General features: G+C 69.5%; 6 protein-coding genes across 6 annotated transcripts; 3 read left to right on the plus strand and 3 right to left on the minus strand.

The window, feature by feature from the left end:
• Positions 1-1,003: 1,003 nt before the first annotated feature.
• Positions 1,004-5,796, minus strand: AURANDRAFT_62513 (hypothetical protein; the record flags this gene model as incomplete). The annotated part of the gene is made up of 4 exons (XM_009037055.1): positions 1,004-2,534; positions 2,612-3,025; positions 3,435-3,505; positions 3,565-5,796. The coding sequence occupies 4 exons, from the start codon at positions 5,794-5,796 to the stop codon at positions 1,004-1,006; spliced, it is 4,248 nt and encodes a 1,415-aa protein (XP_009035303.1).
• Positions 5,797-6,434: 638 nt separating this feature from the next.
• AURANDRAFT_11794 (hypothetical protein) lies at positions 6,435-7,526 on the plus strand (the record flags this gene model as incomplete). Its single annotated transcript, XM_009036603.1, has 1 exon — positions 6,435-7,526. A coding segment is annotated over one exon (1,092 nt), but the record flags the coding sequence as incomplete, so codon positions are not given.
• Positions 7,527-11,211: 3,685 nt separating this feature from the next.
• Positions 11,212-11,733, plus strand: NAT1 (hypothetical protein; the record flags this gene model as incomplete). Its single annotated transcript, XM_009036604.1, has 1 exon — positions 11,212-11,733. One exon carries the CDS (start codon positions 11,212-11,214, stop codon positions 11,731-11,733), a length of 522 nt encoding a protein of 173 aa, XP_009034852.1.
• Positions 11,734-11,739: 6 nt separating this feature from the next.
• AURANDRAFT_62515 (hypothetical protein) lies at positions 11,740-15,151 on the minus strand (the record flags this gene model as incomplete). The annotated part of the gene is made up of 3 exons (XM_009037054.1): positions 11,740-12,975; positions 13,361-14,626; positions 14,708-15,151. 3 exons carry the CDS (start codon positions 15,149-15,151, stop codon positions 11,740-11,742), a joined length of 2,946 nt encoding a protein of 981 aa, XP_009035302.1.
• Positions 15,152-16,602: 1,451 nt separating this feature from the next.
• On the plus strand, positions 16,603-20,067 carry AURANDRAFT_62516 (hypothetical protein; the record flags this gene model as incomplete). Its single annotated transcript, XM_009036605.1, has 1 exon — positions 16,603-20,067. One exon carries the CDS (start codon positions 16,603-16,605, stop codon positions 20,065-20,067), a length of 3,465 nt encoding a protein of 1,154 aa, XP_009034853.1.
• Positions 20,068-20,226: 159 nt separating this feature from the next.
• Positions 20,227-22,089, minus strand: AURANDRAFT_22932 (hypothetical protein; the record flags this gene model as incomplete). The annotated part of the gene is made up of 2 exons (XM_009037053.1): positions 20,227-21,207; positions 21,466-22,089. Coding segments are annotated over 2 exons (1,605 nt in total), but the record flags the coding sequence as incomplete, so codon positions are not given.
• Positions 22,090-23,038: the final 949 nt, after the last annotated feature.

Raw genomic sequence — 23,038 nt, forward strand, 5'->3', positions numbered from 1 at the left:
GCCGCGGACGCGCTCACGTGCCGCAAGGACGAAGCGCCGACGGCGGAGGCGCGCGTCGTCGAACTCGAGGCCGCGGTCAAGTCGCTCCGCGAGGCCCTGGCCTCTGCGCGGAAGCCCGAGGACGACAACGCGGAGGCGTCGTCCCTCGACGCCCTGGAGAGCGCGATGCGCGCCGCGGCCGCGCGCCTCATGGACGGCGACGAGTCCGCGGAGGCGGACCTCGACCGCCTCGACAAAGCCATCCGCGCGCACCCGGACCACGTCGCGCGCGTCGCGGCGGCCGCCGCCAAGTGGGAGCGCGACGAGGCGCCGGCGAACGCCGCGGCGCTCGCGGCGACGCGGGGCCTCGTGCCCGCGGACGTCGCGTCGTCGACGGCGCCCAAGGTCCGCGCGGCCTTCGAGCGCGCGCTGCCGGGTCACCCGCAGGCCGCCAAGGCCGCGGCGAAGCGCGTCTGGGAGAAGAAGGCTTTGTGGCTCGTCCACGTGCCCCGGGACCGCGTCGCGAAGATCCACGTCGCGGACCTCCGGGGGCGCTACGCGCTGGCGGGGGCCTACGACATCGTCGAGCTCCGCGCCGTCTACGCGTCCCTGCCGGAGGCCTTCGACCACGACCACGACGAGGCCAAGGCCCGCTGGCGCGACGACGTCCGCGCGAAGCTCCAGGCCCTCGTCGACAAGGAGCGGCGCGGCGACCTCCGCGGCAACGACGCGCGGCACCGCGCCTACGAGGGCCTGCCGGCGGACGCGCCCGTCTTCGCGCCGGGCGTCACCGTCGCGTCCCTCGTCGGCGCGGCCGACGAGTCCGTCGCCATCTACGAAGACCCAGCGCCCGAGCCATCTACGAAGCGCCCGAGCCTCCCGGCGCCGCCGCCGCGCCGCGCGCCCAAGAAGGCCAAGTCCCTCGGCAACGACACGCTCCTTGCGGCCCTCCACCAGCGCCGCGCGAACGACGCCGAGTGAGCCGACCCCGCTTCCGCCGAACCCACGTTCCTTTAATGCCCCCCTATTTCCGCGCTCGGTCCGCGCGCTGGTTGCCGAGCACCTCCGTGTGGCGCAGGGCCGTGCCGTAGAGCCGCAGGCTGCCGATGACGCCCGAGAAGTCGGGGCCGACCTGGACCTTCGCGCCGGCGTCGACGGCGCCGAGGACCGCGGGCTGGTACTGGGCCCAGCCCTTGGCGTCGTAGGAGGTCGAGTTTCCGCCGTTGCAGAGCCGGCCGTCGACGACCATCGTGATGAGGGACGGCCCCGCGTCGACGACGACCGCGAATTGGTGCTGGCCGTCCTCGGCGAGAGCCGCCGCGCAGTCTTTCGTAGTCGACAGATTCGCGCTGTTCGCGCCGTCGGAGACTTCAAAGGCGAGGCCGGCCTTGGCGACGGAGAGGACGACGCCGGCGCCGGCGCCGTTCGCGCGAGTGTCCAAGAGGCGTTCACCGACCTTCCCCATGCCCTCGATCTGCATCTCGATCGTGAACCCGGCCGGCATCCCGTCCGCGCCGAAGCCGGAGAGGTCCGGGAGCCCCTGGCCGCCCGTGAGGTTCGACGGGTTGAGGCGCTGGCCCGGGCCGCCGGGGATGTCGAGGAGGTTCGCGCTCTTCTCCGGGTCGACGTAGGAGGCGCGGGTCGTCTGCTCGAAGAGGAGCGCCAGGAGCGACGCGTCGACTTCGTGGACGTAGGCGGCGGCTTTATTGGTTTCCGAGATGTAGACTTTGTCCTCCGTCTCCACGAAGTCGGGGTAGCCCGGCCCGTTGTGGTCGTGGCACAAATCGTACGTTTCGTAGAGCGCGACCTCGGGCTGCCCCCACTCGACGACGCCGTCCTTCGCCCAGCCCGGCGCGAGCCAGTAGACGCAGCGGGACGGGTAGCCCATGATCGTGCCGGTGGGTGAGCCGGGATTGTTGTAATAGAGCATGAGGTAGGTCGGAGTCGCGGCGCCGCGGACCTTCCGAAAGAGCCGCGGCGTGATCGGGCCCCGCGGGTTCTTCAAATGGTACGTCTTTTGCGAGGGGAAGGTCGCGTCGACGCGGTACGCGGCCCAGGTGCCCTCCACGAGGGCCCAGGGCCCGTCCGCGGCCGGCGCGCTCGCGGCGCCAAGGTACCCGGCGTCCGTGCGATAGACCAGGTGGTAGCCCCCGGGCACCGGGACGACGTGCGGCTCCGCCGAGACCGCCGGCTTGTCGTCGGGCCACTGGCGCAGGCCCCGGTCCGCGTCGGCCCCGGACCCGACCGTCTTCCAGACCGCCTCGGAGAAATCGTCGCCGACCGCGAAGAGGTTCGGCGAGTAGAGGAGGAAGACCTCCTCCGGCGGGCTGCTCACGAAGGTGCCGACTTTGGTGAACGCCGCCAGAGCGCCGCCGTCGTCCGTCACGATGCCCTTGTCCACGCACCATTGCATCGTGACGTTCCCGTCGAAGGGCACGTTGTGTTCGTCGACGCGCGTCCGGCGCAGCGGCACGCGCCAGTGGTCCTTACTCCAGGACCGCCCGCCGTCGTCGGAGTAGCGCATGCGGAAGTAGCCGAGGACGTCCGTGCGGCGCCTACCAAGAGCGACGGGGTCGGATTTCTTCACATCTTCAGGCGAAATTCACGCGAAAAAACATTCCTGTCGCTCGACGCTGTGCGGCGCAGCGTGTCGCCCGACGGCGAAAGGGTCACGTTGTCGTCGTTCATTCCGTAGAGCGCGACGACGCGGCCCGTCTTCGGGTCTTCGAAGAGCGCGTTGTACGCGTTCGTCAGCGCGCCCGTCTCCAGGGGCACGGAATCGGACCAGGTCGCGCCGAAGTCCGTCGTGCGGGAAGACGCGATGTGCTCGCCCGGCCCGCCTTCGTGGTTGCTGGTGACTGTGGTCGTGCAGAGCCAGCCCCCGGCCGTCGGCGTCGGCAGGCACTGCGGCTGGTCGCTGTAGCCGCCGTCGATGCCGGCGATGACGCGGCCCGTCGGGATGAAGCGCGGGTCCTTGCTTTCGGAGGCGACCGCGGCCGCCGCGAGGGCAGCCCACAAGAATGAGCGAGTTCCCATTGCTGCCATCCTCGGAATGCTTCAATTTGAAGTTCAAATTTCACTTCAAGTTAATGATTTTTAATCGGCCTTCTGGTCGTCGGAGGGCGGCGCTTCCTCGAGCGTCGGCGCCTCGAGCATGGGGACGTTTTCCTCGGAGAAGCCCGCCTCGAGGGACGGCCGCGGCGTCGGCGAGTCGTAGCGCGGCGGCGCGTCCTCGGGCGCATCGTCCTCCGCCGCGTGCTCCGCGCCCTCGAGCTTCGACTGCGAGCCCCACTCCGACCCCCACTGCGAGGCGGACCGCACGGACGCCGGCGGCGACGCGACGACTTCGAGGCTCGGCGAGAAGCGGATGGACCGCGCGCGCTCGACGCCGCGGGTCGCGGCGCCGACATACGTCGCGGAGCTGGACGCGTCACCGCAATAGTACGGGCACCTACCGGGACGGCCTCGCCGCGCCCACGCTCGCCTGGATGGACGCGATCCACGCGAACCTCGCTTTTCGCGGGGCCTACGTCGCCGGATCCTGTGCCGGTTAAAAAAATGACGCGCGTCCTAGGCGGCGCAGACGACCCCGTAGTCCGACGCGGCCAGCGTCGCGGCGCCGGACTCCGAGAGGACGCAGGAAGCGGACACCACAGTCTTGTTGGGCGCGTAGAAGGCGAGCTCGAGGGCCTCGCCCGGCGCGCCGGCGAGGACGACGGAGACGCCGGCGTCGTCGAAGGCGACGGACGCGGTCCGCGCGGCCGCGACGGGGACCCACTTCGCGACCTCGCCCAAGTACGCCCAGCCGTTGTCGAACAGCGGCGCGACGTGGTGCACGGAGAAGTCGGACTCGTTGCAGGCCTTCAGGGTCACGGGGAAGGCGGAGACGGTCACGTTCGACGCCTTCCCGTAGCCCGTGTAGACCACCGCGTCCGCGGCCGCGTCCCAATCCGTCGGCGCGAGGTGCGACGCGTCGAGCTGGAAGTCTTCGGCGAGGTTGATGGTCAAAATGTGCCCCCACTTATACGCGCCGATGGCCGTGTGCGTCGCCATGACCGGCAGCACGTTGGGGATCCGCGCGGCGGGCCCCGCGCCGACGCCCGCGGCGGCCGCGAACGCCGCGTCGACCGCGGACGCGGGCCGCGACGGCTGGAGCAGCCTGCCGCGGTCGTCGCAGGTCCGCAGGATGACGGCGCGGTCGCTGTAGCCGACGCCGTCGGACACCTGCACGGGCCCCGACGACAGCGCCGCGATGGCCGCCTGCATGTCGGAGAAGCGCTCCATCGTCCGGTTGTTGAACGCGTTGCCCGGCTGGACCTGGGTCGACCAGAAGTTGTCCTTGGACGGCTTCAGGTCCAGCGCGTAGGCCAGCAGGCTCGTCGTGCCGACGTAGTAGACGCAGTAGGGGAAGCCGCACTTGGCGTCGTTGCCCGCGCCGTAGTCGTCGGACGCGCGGAATTGCGTGACCGCGGGCAGCTCCACCGCCTGCATGACGAAGCGCGCCATCTCCATGCAGTACTGCACGGCGGCGCCCGCGTTGGACGCGCCATTCGCCATCTCCCGGAGCCAGTCCTCGGCGAGCGTCGCCGACGTCTGCGTCGCGTTTAAACCCAAAAATTCGTTGTACATCCAGTCCTGTTCGTAGACGGCCATGCCCCAGGCCGCGCCGCCGGCCATGAGGTCGTCCCAGAAGGCCTGGGACGTCGGGATCGCGAGGTCGCCCTCGACGAGGAAGTCGTAGGACCCGCCGTTCTGCTTCGCGTAGACGTTGTCCGCGCTCCACATGCGGTTGTGGAGCTGGAACTTCCAGCCGGTAGTTTCCGAAAAGTCCGCGCAGCCGCCCGGGAACGTCTCCGCGGTGCAGGTCCAGTTCTTCACGCCGCCGCCGGCGCCCTTCGTGTACCACCAGCTGTCGAGCAGCGCGTAGCGGTAGGGGATCCGCTCGGCCTGGGCGTACGCGCGGACGTCGAGGAGCGTCCGCTCGTACGTGCCGTTCGGCTTGTAGTAGTAATACGCGCCGTTGTCCGTGCTGTAGCCCAGGTAGGACGTCGTGTAGTCGTCGACGCGCTCCGTGCCGTACGTCTGTAACAGCGACGCGCCGTGGGCCTTGACCGCCGCCGTGAGGCCTTTCGCGTCGTACGTGAGCGCGACGTCGACGGAGAAGCCCTCCGGCACGGACGTCGCGGACCCGAGAATCCCGAACGCCAAGCTGTTCGCGTCGCGCGCCGAGGCCGCGTGGGCGCCCGTCGCGAAGTGGGACCCGAGCGACGCGACGAGGACGCGGCCCGCGTCGTCGAAGAAGGCCAGGGGGCCGCCGTAGGCCCCCGTCGTGACGCTCCTCGCGCCGGTCCAGGCCGTCGCCTTGGAGCCCTCCATGAAGCGGCCCTGGAACGTGAGCACGCCGAGGCCCGTCGCGTTCGGCCCGAGGATGGGCCACTCGGCGACGACGCCGTCGCCGCCCGTGTCTTCCAGTCCGGCCGGGAACGTCTGCGCGAAGCGGACCGCGCCGTCGTACGCGAGGCACTCGACGACGACGAGGGGCGCGGCGGCGCCGGGCGCGGCGTAGCCGCGGCGCCGCGCCGTGAAATCGCCGCGGACGTCGGCGCCGCCGTAGAATTCCCAGGGCCCCGTCGGCGCGAGGGTGCTCGACCAGGTCGAGAGGAGCTCGCCGCCGCTCTGGACGCTCACGCCGCCGCCGGAGAGCCAGGGCGTGCCGTCGATCGTGACGTCGAAGCTGTCGTCGGCGTGGAACGTGACGTTGAGGGCCGCCGCGGCCGCCAGGGGGAGGAGCAACAAAGCAGCGCGTGAGAAGGCCATGCTTGCTCGCAAGAATGTCCACACTCAAGGTGGACAAGAGGCAGCATCGACATGAAATCAAGCCCGATCATCCGATCATCCAACCAGCGAGGCCGAAGCCAGTCGTCGATACAAAAACTCCAGGCGCCGCGCGTCGTGTGCTGCCGTCCGCGCGCCGCTGCTCGCCTCTCATTGCACGAGCTCCTCGCCTCCCCGCTGCTTCCTCGTCGAGCGCTCACCTCCTCGCCGCGCGCTCGCCGAATAGCACGATTTAGCACGAGATGGCCAAGCTGCTGGACGTGGCGCAGATGCGGTGCCGCCTCGAGGGCCTGTCGCACGCGAACCTCGTCGAGGTCGCGCTCGCCGCCGTCGCCAACGACACGCGCAAGCTCGACGAGGCCATGGCGGCGCTGCGGCTGGCGAGCGCGCCCGCGGCGTTCAAGCCGCTCGCGAAGACGCGGTCGTCGGCCGCGGACGGCAAGCCCGACGCGATCGTCGTCGTCGACCCGCTGTCGACGGGCGCGCGGCTCGCCGCCGAGGCCCAGGCGCGGGGCTTCCTCATCGTGCGCGTCATGTCGCAGGCCTTCCCCGACGAGCTGCTGTCGATCATCCCCGCCGCGTGCGGTTCGTTGAACTGGAAAGCGACGGTCATGTACGACGCCGCGAACCCGGGCGAGACCGTCGCGGCGCTCAAGGCGCTGCCCGTGCACCTGCTGGGCATCCTCGTGGGCTGCGAGAGCGGCGTCGAGTGCCACGACGCGCTGACGACGGCCTTCGGCGGCTTCCCGTCGAACGGCATCGAGAAGTCGCTCACGCGGCGCGACAAGCACCCCATGGGCGAGGCCGTGCGCGCCGCGGGCCTGCGGGCCGTGAAGCAGAAGCTCTGCGGCAGCTGGGCGGACGCGCGGGCCTTCTGCGGCGACGAGCTGAAGGTCCAAGCCGGAGAAACGGGCGCGTGGTGCGTGCTCAAGCCCTGCAAGAGCGCGGGCACGGACGGCGTCTTCATCGCCAAGTCTTTGACGGAAGCCGAGGACAAGTTCGGCGAGATCGTGGGCAAGGAGAACGTCTTCGGCGAGACGAACGCGGCCGTCCTCGTGCAGGAGTTCATGAAGGGCACGGAGTTCGTCGTCGACTCCGTGTCCGTCGAGGGCACGCACAAGTGCGTCGCCATCTGGGTCTACGACAAGCGGCCCTGCAACGGCGCCCAGTTCGTGTATTATTCCATGGACCTGTACACGTCCGCGGACGGCAAGCGGGAGGACGCGCTCGTGAAGTACGTGCACGGCGTGCTCGACGCGCTCGGCGTGCGCCACGGGCCGAGCCACGCGGAGGTCATGTGGCTCGACGCCTGCGACGAGCCGTGCCTTGTGGAGGTCGGCTGCCGGCCCCACGGCGGCGAGGGCACCTTCGTCGACATGGCGCAGCCGTGCATCGGCTACTCGCAGCTCTCCGTGATGCTCGACGCCGTCGAGAAGCCCTACCGCTTCCACCGGCTGCCGACGCGGCCCCAGGGCATCACGGGCGGCTCCTCCGAGGTCTGCCTCATCGCGCACCAGGCGGGCGTGCTCGCGGGCTACCCGGCCGCGCCCAAGGTCCGCGAGCTCAAGTCCTACCTCTGCGAGGAGCTCAAGGCCAAGGTCGGCGACGCCGTGCCCCTGACCGTCGACTTCCTCACGACGCCGGGCTCCATCATGCTCGTCGACGACGACGCGGCCCAGATCGAGGCGGACAAGGACGAGATCCACGAGCTGTGCAAGCACGGCCTCATGGACATCATCCCCGCGAGCCGCCTCCGCCTCCGGTCCTTCTAGCGAGCGACCGGGCGTATTAAATCGAACGAGACATCCACGGTCGCGGCGAAAATTAGGACCGGCCCGCGCTACTTGCGCTTCTTGCCGCGGCCCTTCTTCTTGCCGCCGCCGCCCTTGCCCGCGGTTTTGCGGTGCGTGTGCGTCGCGACGGCGTCGTGGGGGCGGGACGCGAGGAAGGCGTTGTCCTCGGCCTTCTTGTCGAACTGGTCCGCGGCGACGGCCGGCGCCGCGCGCTCGCCCGACGCCGCGGCCTTGGCCTTGTCGACGGCGCTCGCCATGCGGCTGAAGACGTCCTCCTCCGGCGGCGCGCCGGGCTTGCGGGCCTTGGACTTGGGCGGCGGCGCCCGGGGCACGCCCAGCGCCTCGCGCGCGCCCGGGACCTTGTTGAGGACCGTCGTCTGCAGCAGCGAGAACGAGTTCGCCGAGACCCAGTAGCAGAAGACGCCGCTCGGGAAGGTGTAGGTCATGGGCACCATGGCCACCGCCAGGCCGCGCATGACGTTGCGGAACATCTGCTGCTGGCCCGGGGACTGCGCGGCCATGCCGTCCGCGCCGACTTCGACCATGGCGAGGAAGAGCGCGGACGTGAGCAGCGGCAGGACCATCGTGTCGTCCGGGGCCCCCAAATCGTCGAACCAGAGCAGGCCGCCGGCGTGCGCCGCGGGGAAGTGGTCGCAGAGGCGCCGCAACCCGAAGAACATGCCCATGAAGAGCGGCATCTGCACGAGCGGGAACGCGAAGATGAGGTACGGCTTGACGTCGTGCTTCTGGAGCAGCGCGCCCATCTGGCGCTGGTACATCTCCTGGCGCCGCCGGTCCGTCGTCTTCGCCTCGTCGGCGGTCATGCGCGCCTGGAGCACCTCCATCTCGGGCTTGGCCTTCTGCATGCGCGCCGTGTGCTTCATCGTCACGATCGACAGCGGGAAGAGCGCGCTCCGGAGCAGGATCGTGCCCCCGACGATGGCCGCGCCGTAGCTCACGTCGAGGCTCGACGCGATGAGGTCGATGTAGCTCAGCGCGAAGTCCCCGGGGTAGTAGCCCAGCGGCACCGCCTCGGCGACGGCGGGCGCCGCGTCCGCGATCGCCGCGCCGACGTCGACGACGCCGTTCGCGACCGGCGCGGCGGCCTCGACGGCGGGCGTCGTCGCCTGCAGCGCGGCGGCCTCGACGACGGCGGGCGCCTCGGCGACGACGTCGGGCGCCGTCGCCGCCGCCGTGTCCGACGGCGCGTCGGGCGCCGCGGCGGCCGCGGCGGCGCCCTTGCCGCGGCCGAACCAGCCGCCCATGAACGATCGGCGCTGGTCATTGGTGAATCGATGCGCGCGCGCGCGCGCGCTGCCGCGCACGGAGGAGGCGAGGAGCCGCCTGCTCGTGGCGCCGATCATCGTCCCGCCGCAAACTCGCGAGCGATTGCAGGTTGAAGGTCTCGTTGAAGCGAGCTCACGCGTCAACTTTGAAGGCGCCGCGCAGCATGCCAGTGGCTTAGAGACTGCGAAACTTATGGCGGCGGTACATATTTCAGGTGTTGGCCGGTGATCTCCGCCTTGATCTCCGCTACGACCGCATCGTGCTCCTGGCGAATGCGCTCGATCTCGCGACGATCGCTCTCCGCGAGCTCCTCGAGAGCGAGCCGCATCGCCCTTCCGTAATCTTCGACGCTGGCGCGTCGCCATCCGGAGGTGCTCGACCCGGAGGCGCCTGGATGGTCCGGTGCAGCGGCCTCGCCGGCACCGCGCGCCGCCTCGTCGAGCTTGTCAAGGAGGCTGAGGACATACAACGCACCGCTAGGATCTGGATTTGCGATCATCTTTTCCAGTTCTTTTGCGCGTTCCTCTCGCTCGTGAAACTCCGCAGCGGTCAGCCGGAAGGGCCGATCCAAAATGGCAGCCCGCGTTTTGGAACTATGATGAGCGGCGTCGTCGGCGGCGCGCCCGGCGTCGACGGCGTCGACGCGTCCGCCGCCGCCGCCGCCCCCAGAATCGGCGACGGGCGCGTAGCCTTCGGGAAGAAACTTCAAATCGCGCTCTCCATAGTTGACGTCGACGACGCCGGAGGACATCGACATCACCGGCATATAGGCGCTGTTGACGGAGATGGAGCGGAAGACAAATTCTTGGCATTCGCCGTTTATAGAGAAGCGGATCTCGCGGCCGTCGAGGTCGAGCAGAAAGCCGACGATGTCGCCGACGGACCAATGAGGCCTGTCTGCGTCGTAATCGTCGGGGTCGGGGTAGGTCTCTTCCGCGTGCAAGTAATAGCCAGTTTCGCCGTTGCACCCGTAAGAGAAAGCGTCATCGCCGCAGCCCCAGCCGTCCTCCTTGAAGCCGAGCGCGCTCCTGCCGAGCGCCGGATCGAAGCCGCGCCGGGCCCATCCAAACTGCGGGTCTGTGCATTTCTCCACGATTAAAATTTCGTAGAACCATTTTCCAGCTGTCAGCGCGACCTCCGGGCACCCAATCGTCCCCATGATATCGTGTTCGTAATCCGGGACAGCCATGCATCTCCAAAGGTGCCACTTCTTGCTGTCCGGAAGATTCCCGAGGGCTGCCGTCGTCGCGCCCGGCAAGGGCGCGCCGTCGGGGTAGCTCGTCGGCGCGCCGCAGAGGCCGCGCGGCGCGCCGACGACCGCGACGTCGAGGAGGATGACGCTGTCCTTGTTCTGGGCCGTGTTCAGGATGAACTTGTCGATGCGCGCAAAGCAGCCGGGCCGGAACTGGTCGCTCTTCATGAGGGCGCCGAGCTGCGACGCCGCCATCGACGCCATGTACCGCTCGCCGTCGGAGATGCCGACGCGGAACCTGCGCGCGTGCTCGTCGGGGCGCGGGAGGGGCGGGGAGAGAGTTGGGCGCGCACCGGCCGGATCCGCTCGGGATCTCCGTGACGCTGATGATCTGGACCACGACACACACACGCGTCGCCTGGCCCGACCTCGCCCTCGCCTGGCCCGAGAGCATCTCCTCGATGATGCCGTGTTGGGGCTGCGCCATGGCGACGCTTTCGGAGCGACTCCGACGACCGGTGCAAGGGAAGATCCACGATGAAGGCGACGAGGCCCCGAGGTAACCGTGCCCCCCAAAAAGGACCTCCGTCACGTAGCGACGTCTATCGTTGTCCGCCATCTGCTCCCAGTGTTCTTTCTCCTCTGGCTTCAGTGAGCTCCACGCCTTGCCGAGATTTTTGCCTGCGGGGAAAGTCATCGCGCGCGAATCAACAGCTCCGGTACGCCGCAGTGCGCCGATCTCGCCGGGAGACAAGCCCTGCTTCTCCAACTCCGGACGCCACGCCACCGCCATGAGGATGTTCGCCTTCCGAGGCCGCTTGAGTGCGCTGAACTCCTTATGCGCATGCTCCGCATTCGAGTCGAATTCGGGGTCGGTAGAGCTTGTGCCGAGATTATTGGCGAGAGCGCTGATAGTCGGCGGCTCATAGTCGCTGTCGCTCTCTTCGTCCGCCATCTGGGTCGCGTTCCACCTTATTGGAGGAGCTCAGCTCAAGCAATCGTGCTCGGGGCTGCGTACGCCAATGATGCATTCATGTTGCCGGAAGCTCGCCGAAGCCGCTGTAGCTGCCTGAGCGCCGCGCGCCGCACCCACGACCGCCGCACGACGCGCCACACGACGCAGCGATGACGACGACGCGCGCCTTCCGCTGCGAGGACCTCTTCCGCTTCAACAACATCAACCTCGACGCGCTGACGGAGACGTACAACGTGTCGTTCTACTACATGTACATGAGCACGTGGCCGGACTATTTCAAGGTCGAGGAGCACCCGAGCGGCAAACTCATGGGCTACATCATGGGCAAGGCCGAGGGCGAGGGCACGCTCTGGCACGGCCACGTCACGGCGGTCACCGTCGCGCCCGAGTTCCGGCGCCGCGGCCTCGGCCGGAAGTTGATGCACTCGCTCGAGCGCACGTCCGAGTCCGTCTTCGACGCCTACTTCGTGGACCTCTTCGTGCGCGTGTCGAACAGCCTGGCCATCTCCATGTACACGCGCTTCGGCTACTCGGTGTACCGGCGCGTCATCGGCTACTACTCCGGCACCGAGGACGCGTTCGACATGCGGAAGGCGCTGCCCCGGGACCGGGAGAAGCGGTCCATCGTGCCGCTGGAGCATCCGATCTACCCCGACGACCTCGAGTGGTAACTTGCTTTAGGAGCCTCCATCGCCGTTCGCGTCCGACGCGTCCTCGTCCTCGAGGAGGCAGGCGTCGACGAAGTCGAGGACGTCCGCGAAGAGGTTCGCCATGGCGCGCTGGCGCGAGATCTTCGTGAGGAGGTTGCCGACGAAGAGCGGCAGGTAGAGCCGCAGGAGCTCCGGCCGAAACGCGCGTCGAAACTCGGCGGCCGCGGCGACGGCGGCGTCGGCCGCGCGCGCGGCGTCGTCCGCGCCGGCCTCGGGGCAGGGCGGCACGGGCCGCGACCGCCGCGGCGGCAGGCCGACCTCCGCGCGCGTCTCCGGCGCGTAGGCTTCGAGGAACTCGCGCCAGAGCGCCGCGGCCCCGTCCGGGCCCAGCAGCTCGACGACGAGCGCCCCGGCGAAGGCCCGCGTCGACGCGACGAAGTCCTTCGTCTCGGCCGTCGCGTAGGGCGTCGTGCGTCGCGAATCGCGCACCCAGGCGTCGAAGTACTTGAACTCCGGCGGGTTCGCCGTCGTCGCGACCGCGAGCGCCGCGTCGGCGCCGACGGTGAAGCGGTGGATCCAGCCGGAGGGGATGAAGACCGCGTCGCCCGCGCGGAGCGTCGCGCGCAGCGTCGCGGGCACGGCGCCGCTCGCGAAGCCGTCGACGCGCGCCTGGCGCGCGCGCGGGTGCGTCGCGGGATGCACGCGGAACCCCGCCGCGGCCGTCGACGGCGGCGCGAGCACGACCTCCTTGCTGCCGGCGAGCACCGTATACAAATTGGAGAAGAGGTCAAAGTGCGGGAAGGACGCGCTCGACGGCCCGCCGGCCCAGAGGCCCGGCGCGCGCGGCGTCCCGCCGGGCTCCTGGAGCCAGAGGAACGCGGCATGCTTCCAGGCCGCGCGGTCGATGTCCGCCGCGAGGTGCACGGAAATCGCCGCCGCGTCGCCGCCGTAGCGCGCCGCGGCACCGGAGTCGCCGCCGGAGCGCGCCGCCGCGCCGGCGCCGCGCACGGCCGCGAGGAGCGACCGGCCGCTCGGCGTCGTGCGGACGCGGTGCGCGTCGTCGTCCGTGGCGACGGGCCGCGCCAGGGCCTCCGCCGCGAGCACGCTGTTGTTGTCCCAGTAGCGGAAGGTGCGGCCGGCCGGCAGCACGTCGTAGCGGATGGGCCGGTCCTGGCGCGGCGCGCGCTCGACGCGGCGCCACGCGCTCTTCTCGAGCCAGCCGGCGTCGGCGACGTAGCCGCGGACGACGAAGGGGCAGGACGGCTGGGTTTCGGGGAGAGCGTCGAGTTCTTGCAGCCGCCGGCAGGCGCCGAATGTGCTGTCTTCGGCGGTGCTGCTGCCGCTGCGTCCGCGCGCGGCGACGCCGGCAAGGATGGCGATGCACGCGACGGCGCACGCGGCGATGTATGCGCTGGTACCAGTACTTTTCTTGATCGTTTGCGCGTTGTTGTCGCGCGGCTCGTTGCTGTCGCGCGGCTCGCGCCCGTCGTCGCGCGGCCGCCTTTTGGGCTTGGCCATGCTGTGTTCGAGGCAGAATCCGGGCGCCTCCTCGAGCTCGCCGCACTGCCGCCCGCAGCGTCGGCAGCGGCCGCCGTGCGCGCGCGAACTATCAGTCTCTTAAGTTCGCCTCGCAGCCCCAGTGCGTCACGTAGCCGCCGTTGGCGTGGATGGCGCGGTCCGCGTGGGCCGCGTCGGGCGCGCCCGTGGAGAGCGTGTCGAAGGGGAAGGTCGGGACCCAGTACTCGTTCTCCCAGGCGTCGAGCCAGATGGCCGTGAGCTCCGCGCGCTTCTCCGCGTAGGCCGGGTCGTACGTGAGGTCGTCGCGCTCGTGCGGGTCCGCGACGACGTCGTAGAACAGCGACACCATCTCGTTGGAGTTGCACTTCCAGGGGTAGGAGTTCGCCGTGCCGTTGAACCACGTGTGGAAGTAGGTCGCGTTCAGCGCGTGGTGGATCAGCTTGTAGTTGCCGCTCCGGATCGTCGCCGTGTCGCCCGACGCCGCGAAGACGATCGTGTCGCGCGGCGCGCCGGAGACGCGGCCGGCGATGTGCGCCCAGTGGTCGACGCTGTCGTAGGACGGGTCCAGGTCCGCCGCGTCGCCGCCGCCGAGCGCGACGAAGGTCGCGAGCCAGTCGACGTGGTGCATGAGACCCGCGTAGGCCGCGCCGCGGCGCCGCGCGGGGATGAGCGTCGGCGAGTAGACGACGCCGGGCACGCGGAGGCCGCCCTCGAACTCGAAGAACTTCGCGCCGCGGCGCGGGTAGTTGTTGCCGTTGCAGTGCGTCCCGCACGTGTTGCCGCCGTTGTCCGAGTGGACGACGAGCACGTACTCGCGCGCTCTGTCGTCGAGGGCGCGGCGGACGGCGCCGACGCCCCGGTCCACGGCCTTGAGCGCGCAGCCGAAGCGGAACCGCGGCCGCGTCATGCTCGCCGCGAGCGCGAAGATGGCCGTGTCGTCGCCGTCGTCGCCGTCGACGCACGTCGCCGCGTCGGCCACGCCCGCGTTGTCGTGGACGCCGTGGTGCGCGAGCCAGAGGAAGAGGGGCGCGTCGCTGGGCTCCTCGCGGAGGATCGTCTCCGCGCGCGCGTTGAATATTTCCGTCGTGTACGCGCCCGCGTAGGCCGACCCGTTCTTCGTGACGCCCCGCTCGTGGCTGACGAAGTCGTAGAGGTCGAGCGCGTCGTTGTCGTAGAGGTAGGACGACGGCCCGTCGGCGACGTGGTCCGTGTAGCCGATGCCGTCCGTCAGGTAGCCCACGAACGTGTCGAAGCCGCGCATCCACGGCAGGTAGGCCTCGTTGCAGTGGCCGATGTTCCACTTGCCGATGCCGTGCGTGCCGTAGCCGTTCCGCTTCAGCGCCTCGGGCATGAGGACGTGGCCGAGGGGCACGCTGTAGTTGGAAAAGGCCGTGACCTACGAAGCGCGACGGCGACGATTCCCCTTCGTTTTCCCGGTCAAACATCTCTCGAACGGCCACGGGACGCTGGCCGTGACCTCGCGCTTCGGGCCCCACTTATCACTGAAGCCGATCTTGTGCACGAACTTGCCGCTGAGCAGCGCCGCGCGCGCGGGCGAACACATCGACTGGCCGTAGTACGCCGTCAGCTCCACGCCCTCGGCGACGAGCGTCGCGATGTTCTCCGGCACGGGCAGGTCCGAGCTCTGCCAGAGATCGTTCATGCCGACGTCGTCGAGCGTGACGAGCACGATGTCGGGCCGGTTGCCGTCGCGCTCGCTCGAGCCGTGGCCGCCGGCGTGCGCGTCGGCCCAGGCGTCGTCGGTCTCGTCCGTGATCATCACCGACGCGTCGTCGGTCACGAGGAAGGCCGTCCGCGCGTGGCTGCGCCGTCCCGCGGAGGCGGCGAAGAGCAACGCGGCGACGACGACCACCGGCAGGACCCGCGCCCACTTTGGGGCAGCCCCTACGGCGGGCGCCATGGCCACGTCCCGCCGGCGCCACGGCGCGAGAGCGCCCGGTCCCATCGTGGATACGTGGGGTTCACAACCGACGCGTGGCTGCTTTCTTGTGGCTAGCTTGGTTCGACAGCCTAGGACAGCTCCATTGCGACGTCCTCCAAAGATGGCCAACGTTTACCTCATTGCAGCATTCCACATGCTTCAAGTTAATACAGGACAATCCAGGGTAAACACCGGTCTTTTTTGGCGAAATTTGACGGCTGGAGGGGTCCAAACGAGTACCACGAGCGTAGAGATGGCCGCGAGAGCTCTCGATTTCGGCCCTATTCTGCGAGAAATCCGACTGCAAGAACGTGTTCGGGCGCGCGGGAAGTTTGAAATGTCCGAGATGAATCCGAAGTCGGGTGAAGACCTCGCAGAATAGGGCCCGGATTTGTCCAGCGCCCCGCGTTGCTAAAGTCCACTACAGGGAGTTTTCCCGGCCGACGTCGACGCGCTTCGCCAAAATTCGCTGAAGTTCAGCGTTTTTGATGAAATCTGCACTGCAAAACACCCCCCGCGGCACCTCACGAGAGGTCTCAAGGACCGTCCAGCGGTGCGTCACGGAGTGCATTCGACTCGTGCTCGACGCCAGCGCCGCGCGCCGCCGCGCCCCCGGATGCGCCCGAAAGCCCATCACACGGCGCACCTCTGGACCGAGTTATCCGTGCGGAGGCCGCCGTCGCGCGACGAACGAGCGGTCGCTAGAGATGGCTCGTGAGACGCTCTCGCGAACGAAACCCGCCCGTCCGCGCGCGCAGCGCTGCCGCCGGGCGCCTGCGCTGGACCGAGGCCGCGCATGTATACCGCGAGGCCGTGCGAGGCACCGGTGCTCGTCGGAGGCGCCGGATGGCCGCGCGGTCACGGCTCGAGCGCCGTCGCGCGACGCGCCGGTTTCGGCGCCGGAGGCCCGAGCAGGCCCGCAGGGCGTCGGGCCGCCGCGGCGACGGCCCAGTGACCGGATACTATGATATGGCCGGCCTGTCGGCGACGCTCCGCGGCGCCGGGGCGCCGTGGTCGGCCGCGGCCGCGCGCCGACGCCTTCGGCCGCGAGCGCCTGCGGGAGCCGTCGGCGGCCAGCGCGTCAACGTCCGGCCCTCGCTGAGAGCACTTGCGGTCCGCGCACTCGATGTCGATGCTGACCGCTGCTCTGGACCGCCGAACGATCCTCGAGCCTGCAAAGGGTCGCCATACGGGGGTGAAACATGCCCATATAGTGACTTAAGCAGATTGTACTTGACGTCTCGATATGTCACTCCACGGCTGAAACCGCACCAAACTACGCCGTTTCGAGTTTCACGGACACGGACGGGACCAGACAGAGCCACCCACGTAACTTTCCCGCCGCCCCACGGCTAGCTGGCGTCGGTGCGTCGCGCACGTTGAGGTTGGTGTTTACCCTGGATTGTCCTGTAGAGCTCAAAGAGCTGCCGATGGCGGCGCGCGCGGCGGCCTGGGCTGCCGCGTTCGCGGCCTGCGTCGCCGGCGGCGTCAGACCCGCGGCGCCGCGGCGCGACCGACGCGCCGACGTCGACGTCAGCGCGGCCATGGAGCTGTTCCGACGCACGCGCGCCCGCGCGCCGCTCCTCGACGATTCCAAGACGCCGCGGCGCCTCGGGTCCTTCACGACGAACGTGAGCGTCGACGCCTTCGACGCGACCTGGGAACACGTGCGCAACATCGTCGAGGCCATCCTCGTGAAGGAGGTCTGGATGACGCTCAAGAGCATGGTCACGTTCGCGGAGACGGCGGTCACGTTCCAGCTCCACGGCTACTGCGGCTCGGCGACGTCCCTCGACGACTACGACGCGCTCATCGACCCGGCCATGATGGCGCAGGCGGCCGTCGAGCGCCGGTCGCAGTGCAACGAGATCGGGCGCCAGCTCGTGTGGACGCAGCTCGAGGCCATCGGCCTCGACGCGTACTACGTGTGCCTCGCCAACGGCGAGTACTGGGAGTACACGAACGCCTTCTTCCAGGCGCACGCGGTCTACGGCGCGGCGCAGAACGTCACGAACGACCACATCTTCCACGGGGACTGCGCGGCGGCCTGCGCGGCGAAAAACGTCACGGAGTTCTGCTTCTGCTACTACGAGACCGACGCGCTCGGCGCGCCGACGGGCCTCTTCGAGGGCGACGCGCACGTCCAGGTCCGCGACTGCCGCAACTCCACGGTGTCCTACGCGGCGCCCATGGCCGCCGCGGCGCCGACGTGGAGCCTGCCGGTCTTCGGCGACTGCGACGGCTGCCCGGCCGAGGGCGCCATCGTCGCGGCGACGCGCCTCGCGGACGGCGGCGGCAACCCGCTGGGCGTCGTCGCGACGGACATGTCCATGGCGAGCTTCACGCGCTACCTGTCCTTCTTCACGTCGCTCTACGCGCCGCACGCGCTCACGTTCATCGTCTCGGGCGAGGGCGGCCGCATCGCCGCCGGCGGCTACCTCGTGGGCACGTCGGAGGGCGACCCTATCGTCGCCGTCGACGACGACGGCAGGCGCACGCGCATCCTCGCCGCCGAGTCGGCCAACGGCGTCGTCGCGGACGCCGTGGCCTTCTTCGCGGGCATGGACGACTACGTCGACGAGCGCGTCTACGTCCGCGACGGCGTCTTCGTGCGGGCCGTGGCGCTCTACATGGGCGAGCACCAGGGCGCCATCGACTGGCACATCGTCTACGTCCAGGGCGTGGCCTGCGCGGCCGGCGACGTCATGGACCCCGACCTCGAGCGGTGCGAGCCGTGCGAGTACCCGTACCTGAGCCGGGACCAGGTCGACTGCAACATGTGCCGCGAGGGCTACTACTACGTCCCCTGCGAGATCGGCTCGGCCTACGAGCCGGGCGTCGGCTGCGTGGCCTGCGCGGCGGGCGAGACGTGCCCGGCGGGCCGCGACGACGTCGGCGTCTGCGAGGCCTGCCCGTCGCGCGCGAGCTGCCCCGAGGGCACGGAGATCGGCACGCTGGAGCTCGACCGGGGCTGGTGGCGCCCGGACCGCGACGCGCTCGACTTCTTCAAGTGCGCGGTCCGCGCGGCGTGCGTCGGCGGCGCGATCGACGAGCGGGCCGTCGAGCTCTGCGACGGCGCGTACAAGGGCCGGCTCTGCAGCGTCTGCCGGGGCTACGCCTGGAAGACCATGGGGGGCAAGTGCCGGCCCTGCACGCTCCTCGACGCCGCCAAGTCCGTCGTCCTCTACTTTCTGGGCCTCGTCGCCGTCGTCGTGCTCCTGCTGTCGCTCTCGGTGACGGAGCTGCCGGGCCACGCGGTGCGGAAGCGCCGCAAGGGCGTGCTCGTCGCCGCCGCCTCGGACGCCGCCGAGGACGCCAAGACGGAGGAGGACGCCGCCGAGGAGGACGCGGCCGAGCCGGCGGACGACGCGGGCGTTCCGGCGACGGCGCGCTACGTGCGGCGCATGCTCGACGTGATCAAGCCGGCGCCCTTCGCCCGGACGATGCGCGCGTTCCGGCCGCCCGACGCCGCCGTCTCCGCCGCGCGCCTCGAGGAGCTCTACCGCGTCTTCGAGCGGCCGCTGCCGGCGAACGGCGCGTCGACGGCCGAGCAGGAGCAGCGCGTCCGCGTCATGCGGCTGACGACGAAGCTCCGGCTCAAGTGGAAGTCGCTCTTCGTGACCATGCAGATTCTGGGCACGACGGCGGTCAACGCCTTCTCCTGGCCGCCCATCTTCGGCACGCTCGTCAACATCGCGAACGTGCTCAACAAACCGAGCTTCCTCGGCGCGCTGACGTGCGCCGTGGACCTCACGCCGGGCCGCATGACGTTCTACAGCGGCTACGTGGCGACGACGCTGGGCCCCATCGTCGCCATCGCCCTGTTCTGGCTCGGCCTGCGCTACGGCGCGTCCGAGCGGACGCGGCGCCGCTACAGCGCGACGGCGTTCGCCGTCGTCGTCGTCTACTGCATCTTCCCGGGCGTCTGCTCGCTCGTCGTGCGCTACTGGCGCTGCCGGAGCTTCATGGAGGCCGGGAGGACGTACCTCGTCGACGACCTGAGCATCGCGTGCGCGGGCGGCGTCTACCGGACCTGGGAGGTCTACGCGGTGCTCATGGTCTTCGTCTGGCCCGTCGGCGCGCCCCTCTTCCTCTACGCGCTGTGCTGGCGCCACCGGAACCGCATCGACCCCTTCGGGTTCCACAAGGGCGTCGACCTCGAGCGGGCGGCGCTCCACCTCGGCGTGAGCCCGCGCGAGCTCCTCGACCGCGCGGACGCGATCCGCGAGAACGACCCCGTCATCGGGCCGACGCGCATGATCTGGATCCCCTACGAGCCCGAGTTCTGGTACTTCGAGTCCCTGGAGACCGTGCGGCGGCTGGGGTACACCGTGGCGTCGGCCGTGATCCCCGAGGGCGGCATGCTCCTCGTGCTCCTCGTCTTCCTCACGTGCGCGTCCCTGAAGGCCTACGGCGGGCTCCGGCCCTTCGACGACGACTCGGACAACCTGCTGGCGGAGAACTTGAGCTGGCTGCTGCTGGCCATCTACCTCATCGCCATCGCGTGCGTGTTGCGGGACGACGAGACGTCCTGGGGCGTCGACGTCTGCCTGAACTCGCTCGTCGCGCTCGCCTTCGCGTACGGCATCGCCGTCGTCGCCGCGGACCTCACGCGGGAGCGGAAGATCGTCGCGATTATCTGGCGGCGGGCGCTCAAGGCCGGGCCCTACCTGCTCGGCCGCCTCCGTCGAGCGCGGGTCCTCGAGCGCGGGTCCGTCGACAGCGCCGAGCGCCGGGACCTCGAGCCCCGGGACCTCGAGCGGACGCGCGAGGACGAGCCCGCGGCGGAACCCGAGGCCGGCGCGCGGCCCGCGCTCCGCCCGGAGTCGCCGACGTGCCTCGGGACTGCGAATCCGCTCGAGGAGGCGGAGACGCCGCGAGCGCCAGTGGCGTAAGCTCCTAGGATATCGATCGCGCGCGCGCGGTGCCCCGGACGCTTCCCCGGGCCATCGCGGGAATGGACATTACTGCGGGTGCGAGGACGGCGGGCAGAAACAAAGCGCGGTGGGATGGACGGCGGGCCGACCGCCGGCGACCCTCGGCGACGCCGCGCTCTACATGGCCTTGGCCTTGGCGCCCTCGTCGAGGAGCTCCGCGAGGTGCGCGTGGCGGCGCTTCATGTCGAAGCCGTAGGCGTAGTTCTTGTCGGTGTCCGTGACCTCCTTGGGCATGTTGGCGGCCATGAAGGGGAGGATGACGAACTTGCCGAAGATGGAGTAGACGAGGTTGTCGAGGACCATCATGAGGCCCGCGAAGGGCATGAACGACGTGAACTTGCTCTCGGGGAGGTAGTTCTGGAACATGCCGCCGTGCTGGCTCTTGACGTAGGCGTAGGCCTCCTTGGGCCGCGCGTGGGGCCCCGTGAGGCGGTAGGCCTGGGGCAGGAAGGGGCCGACGTACATCTTGTAGAGGAAGACGGGGTCGAGGATGTGGCGCCAGGGGTTGATCGAGCAGCCGATGTCGAGCGCGATGGAGTCGAAGAACTGGGACTGGCTGAGCACAAGCGTCTTGATGTCGGGCGTGTAGGCGAAGGCCGCCTCCTCGAACTTCTTCATGCGCGCGGTCTGCTCGACGACGTCGTCGGGGAGCTTGCAGCGGCCCGAGACGACGGCGGCGTAGTAGCGCGCGACCATCTCGGAGCAGGCGGGCACGCCGCCGGACGTCGGGCGGACCCAGCCGACGTAGGCGAGGTTCGGCGCGTCGAGGCGGATGCAGTGGCGGTACATGTTGCGCACGTTGCCGTCGGGGAAGACCTGGAGCTTCGGGTCCGTGAAGAACTGGAACTGGTCCTTGTAGCCCGTGCAGAAGACGATGGCGTCGCAGTCGACGGTCTCGCCGCTGCCGAAGGTCACGGAGTTGGCGTTGATCTTCTCGAGGCCCGACGCCTTGAGCTGGAGGCTGCCGTCGATGATCGCGGGCATGAACGACGCGTTCTTCGTGAGGAACTTGAGCGGGTGGCGGAGCACGCCGCCGAAGTAGTTGCCCGCGTTGATGCGGTGCCAGGCCTCGAAGTGCTCCTCGATGGCCTCGTCGGCCTCGGCCTTGACGTCGATCATGGAGTTGTTCTTCTTCGCCTCGCCCTCGTTGCCGATGCAGTTGGCGCCCGCGGTGTAGTCGCCCGTGACGAGGTGCTTGAGCCGCGTGACGATGCCGTCGTAGATCTTGATCTTGAGGAACATGCCGAAGACGAGGCCCGAGCAGACGCTGTTGATGGCGATGCTCGAGAGCTTGCCGCAGCCCCAGAGCTTCTTCTCGAGGCGCGGGTCGTAGCAGACGCCGAACTTCTCCGCGACGGCCGTCGTGTACGCAAAGTGGTGCGCGCGGAAGGTGAAGGCGTCCGTCGGGTCCTTGTAGTTCGGCAGGCGCGGGATGATCGCCGGCAGGCTCCGCACGCAGGCGTAGGCGTTCTTCGCGACGGACGCGACCTCGCGCGCGAGGTCCGCGCCGCTCTCGCCGAGGCCGATGACGACGACGTTCTTGTCCTTGAACTGGTCCGGCCGCTTGTACTGGGACGCGTGGACGAGCTCGCCCTTGAAGTCGCCGATGCCCGGGAAGTTGGGCACCTTGGCCGTCTGGAAGTTGCCCGACGCGACGCAGACGCCGTCGTAGAGGCCGCTGTGCTTCGTGCCGTCCTTCGACGTGGCCTCGACGAGCCACTTGTCGCCGGCCTGGAGCTCGACCTTGTCCACCGTCGTGCTGAAGCGGATGTGCTGGTCGAGCTCGTAGTTCTTGCAGTAGTCCTGCAGGTACTTGAGGTACTCCTCGTGCGTCCAGTACTTGGTCTCCGTCGACGGGAAGTCGCTGAACGCCATGAGCATGGACGAGATCGTCAGGATCACGCTGTCGTAGACGCCGTTCTTGTCCTCGCCCCAATTGAAGATGCCGCCGACGCGCGCCTCCTTCTCGAAGCAGACGACCTACGGACGGGCGACGGTCGAGGGCAGCCCCACCATGTTTTTTTTCCCGGGAGACGCCGGTCGCGCGCCTCGATGCCCTCGTTGAGGAGCTGGACCATGCCGGCGAGGCCGGACGTCCCGCCGCCGATGACGCAGACTTTCTTCCCGCAGCTCATGGTGTCGTCGATCCTCCCAAAGGCGCGAGGCTGGCGGTCGTGTGCGATGACGACGCGTCGAGGTGGAAAAAGAAAAAGAGGCAAACACCAGCTGATTGCATTCTTCAACAAAGGCAGCCCTCGTGCGAAATGGTACGAAGATGAAATACGGTGCCGTGCGCCGGACGCTGGGCCTGTCGAAGGCGCCGTGGCTCATCCCCGACATCGCCATCCTCGTCGACGAGTACCTGCAGCCCAACGCGGCGCTCGCGCGGCAGATCCTCCTCCTCGACATCTACGTCCACTCGCTGTCGCATCCCGACGACTCGGACTCGGACTTCGACATACCCGGGCTCATCGAGGCCGCCCCCTCGGACGACGACATGCCCGCGCTCGGCTCGGACGACGACGACGACGACATGCCCACGCTTGTCCCCATCCCCGACGCCCTCCGCTGATGTGCGCCCATCCCCGACGACCTCCGCTGACGCGCGCGCGCCGCGTGCTCCTCGCGGTCGCGGCCGCCGCCGCCGCGCGGCGGCCGAAGACGTCCGCGCGCTGCGCGTCGGTGCGCCCGCGGCGCGTCGTCATCGTCACGCAGCGCCGGTCCGGTTCCGGGTTCGTCGTGTCCATGCTCGGGTCCCACCCGTCCGTCGAGGCGGGCAACGAGCTCCTCTCCGCCGCGCACCAGGACCACGCGTCGACGCTCCGCGCGTGGGCGTCGCGCTGGCCCGGGAACCGGTCGCGGACCGACGCGCTCTGGCGCGAGGCGAACATGTCGCCGACGCGGCCCTGGCCGGCGAACGCGACCGGAG

The sequence above is a fragment of the Aureococcus anophagefferens genome (genome assembly GCF_000186865.1).
Source record: "Aureococcus anophagefferens unplaced genomic scaffold AURANscaffold_5, whole genome shotgun sequence".
NCBI classification, from domain to species: domain Eukaryota; class Pelagophyceae; order Pelagomonadales; family Pelagomonadaceae; genus Aureococcus; species Aureococcus anophagefferens.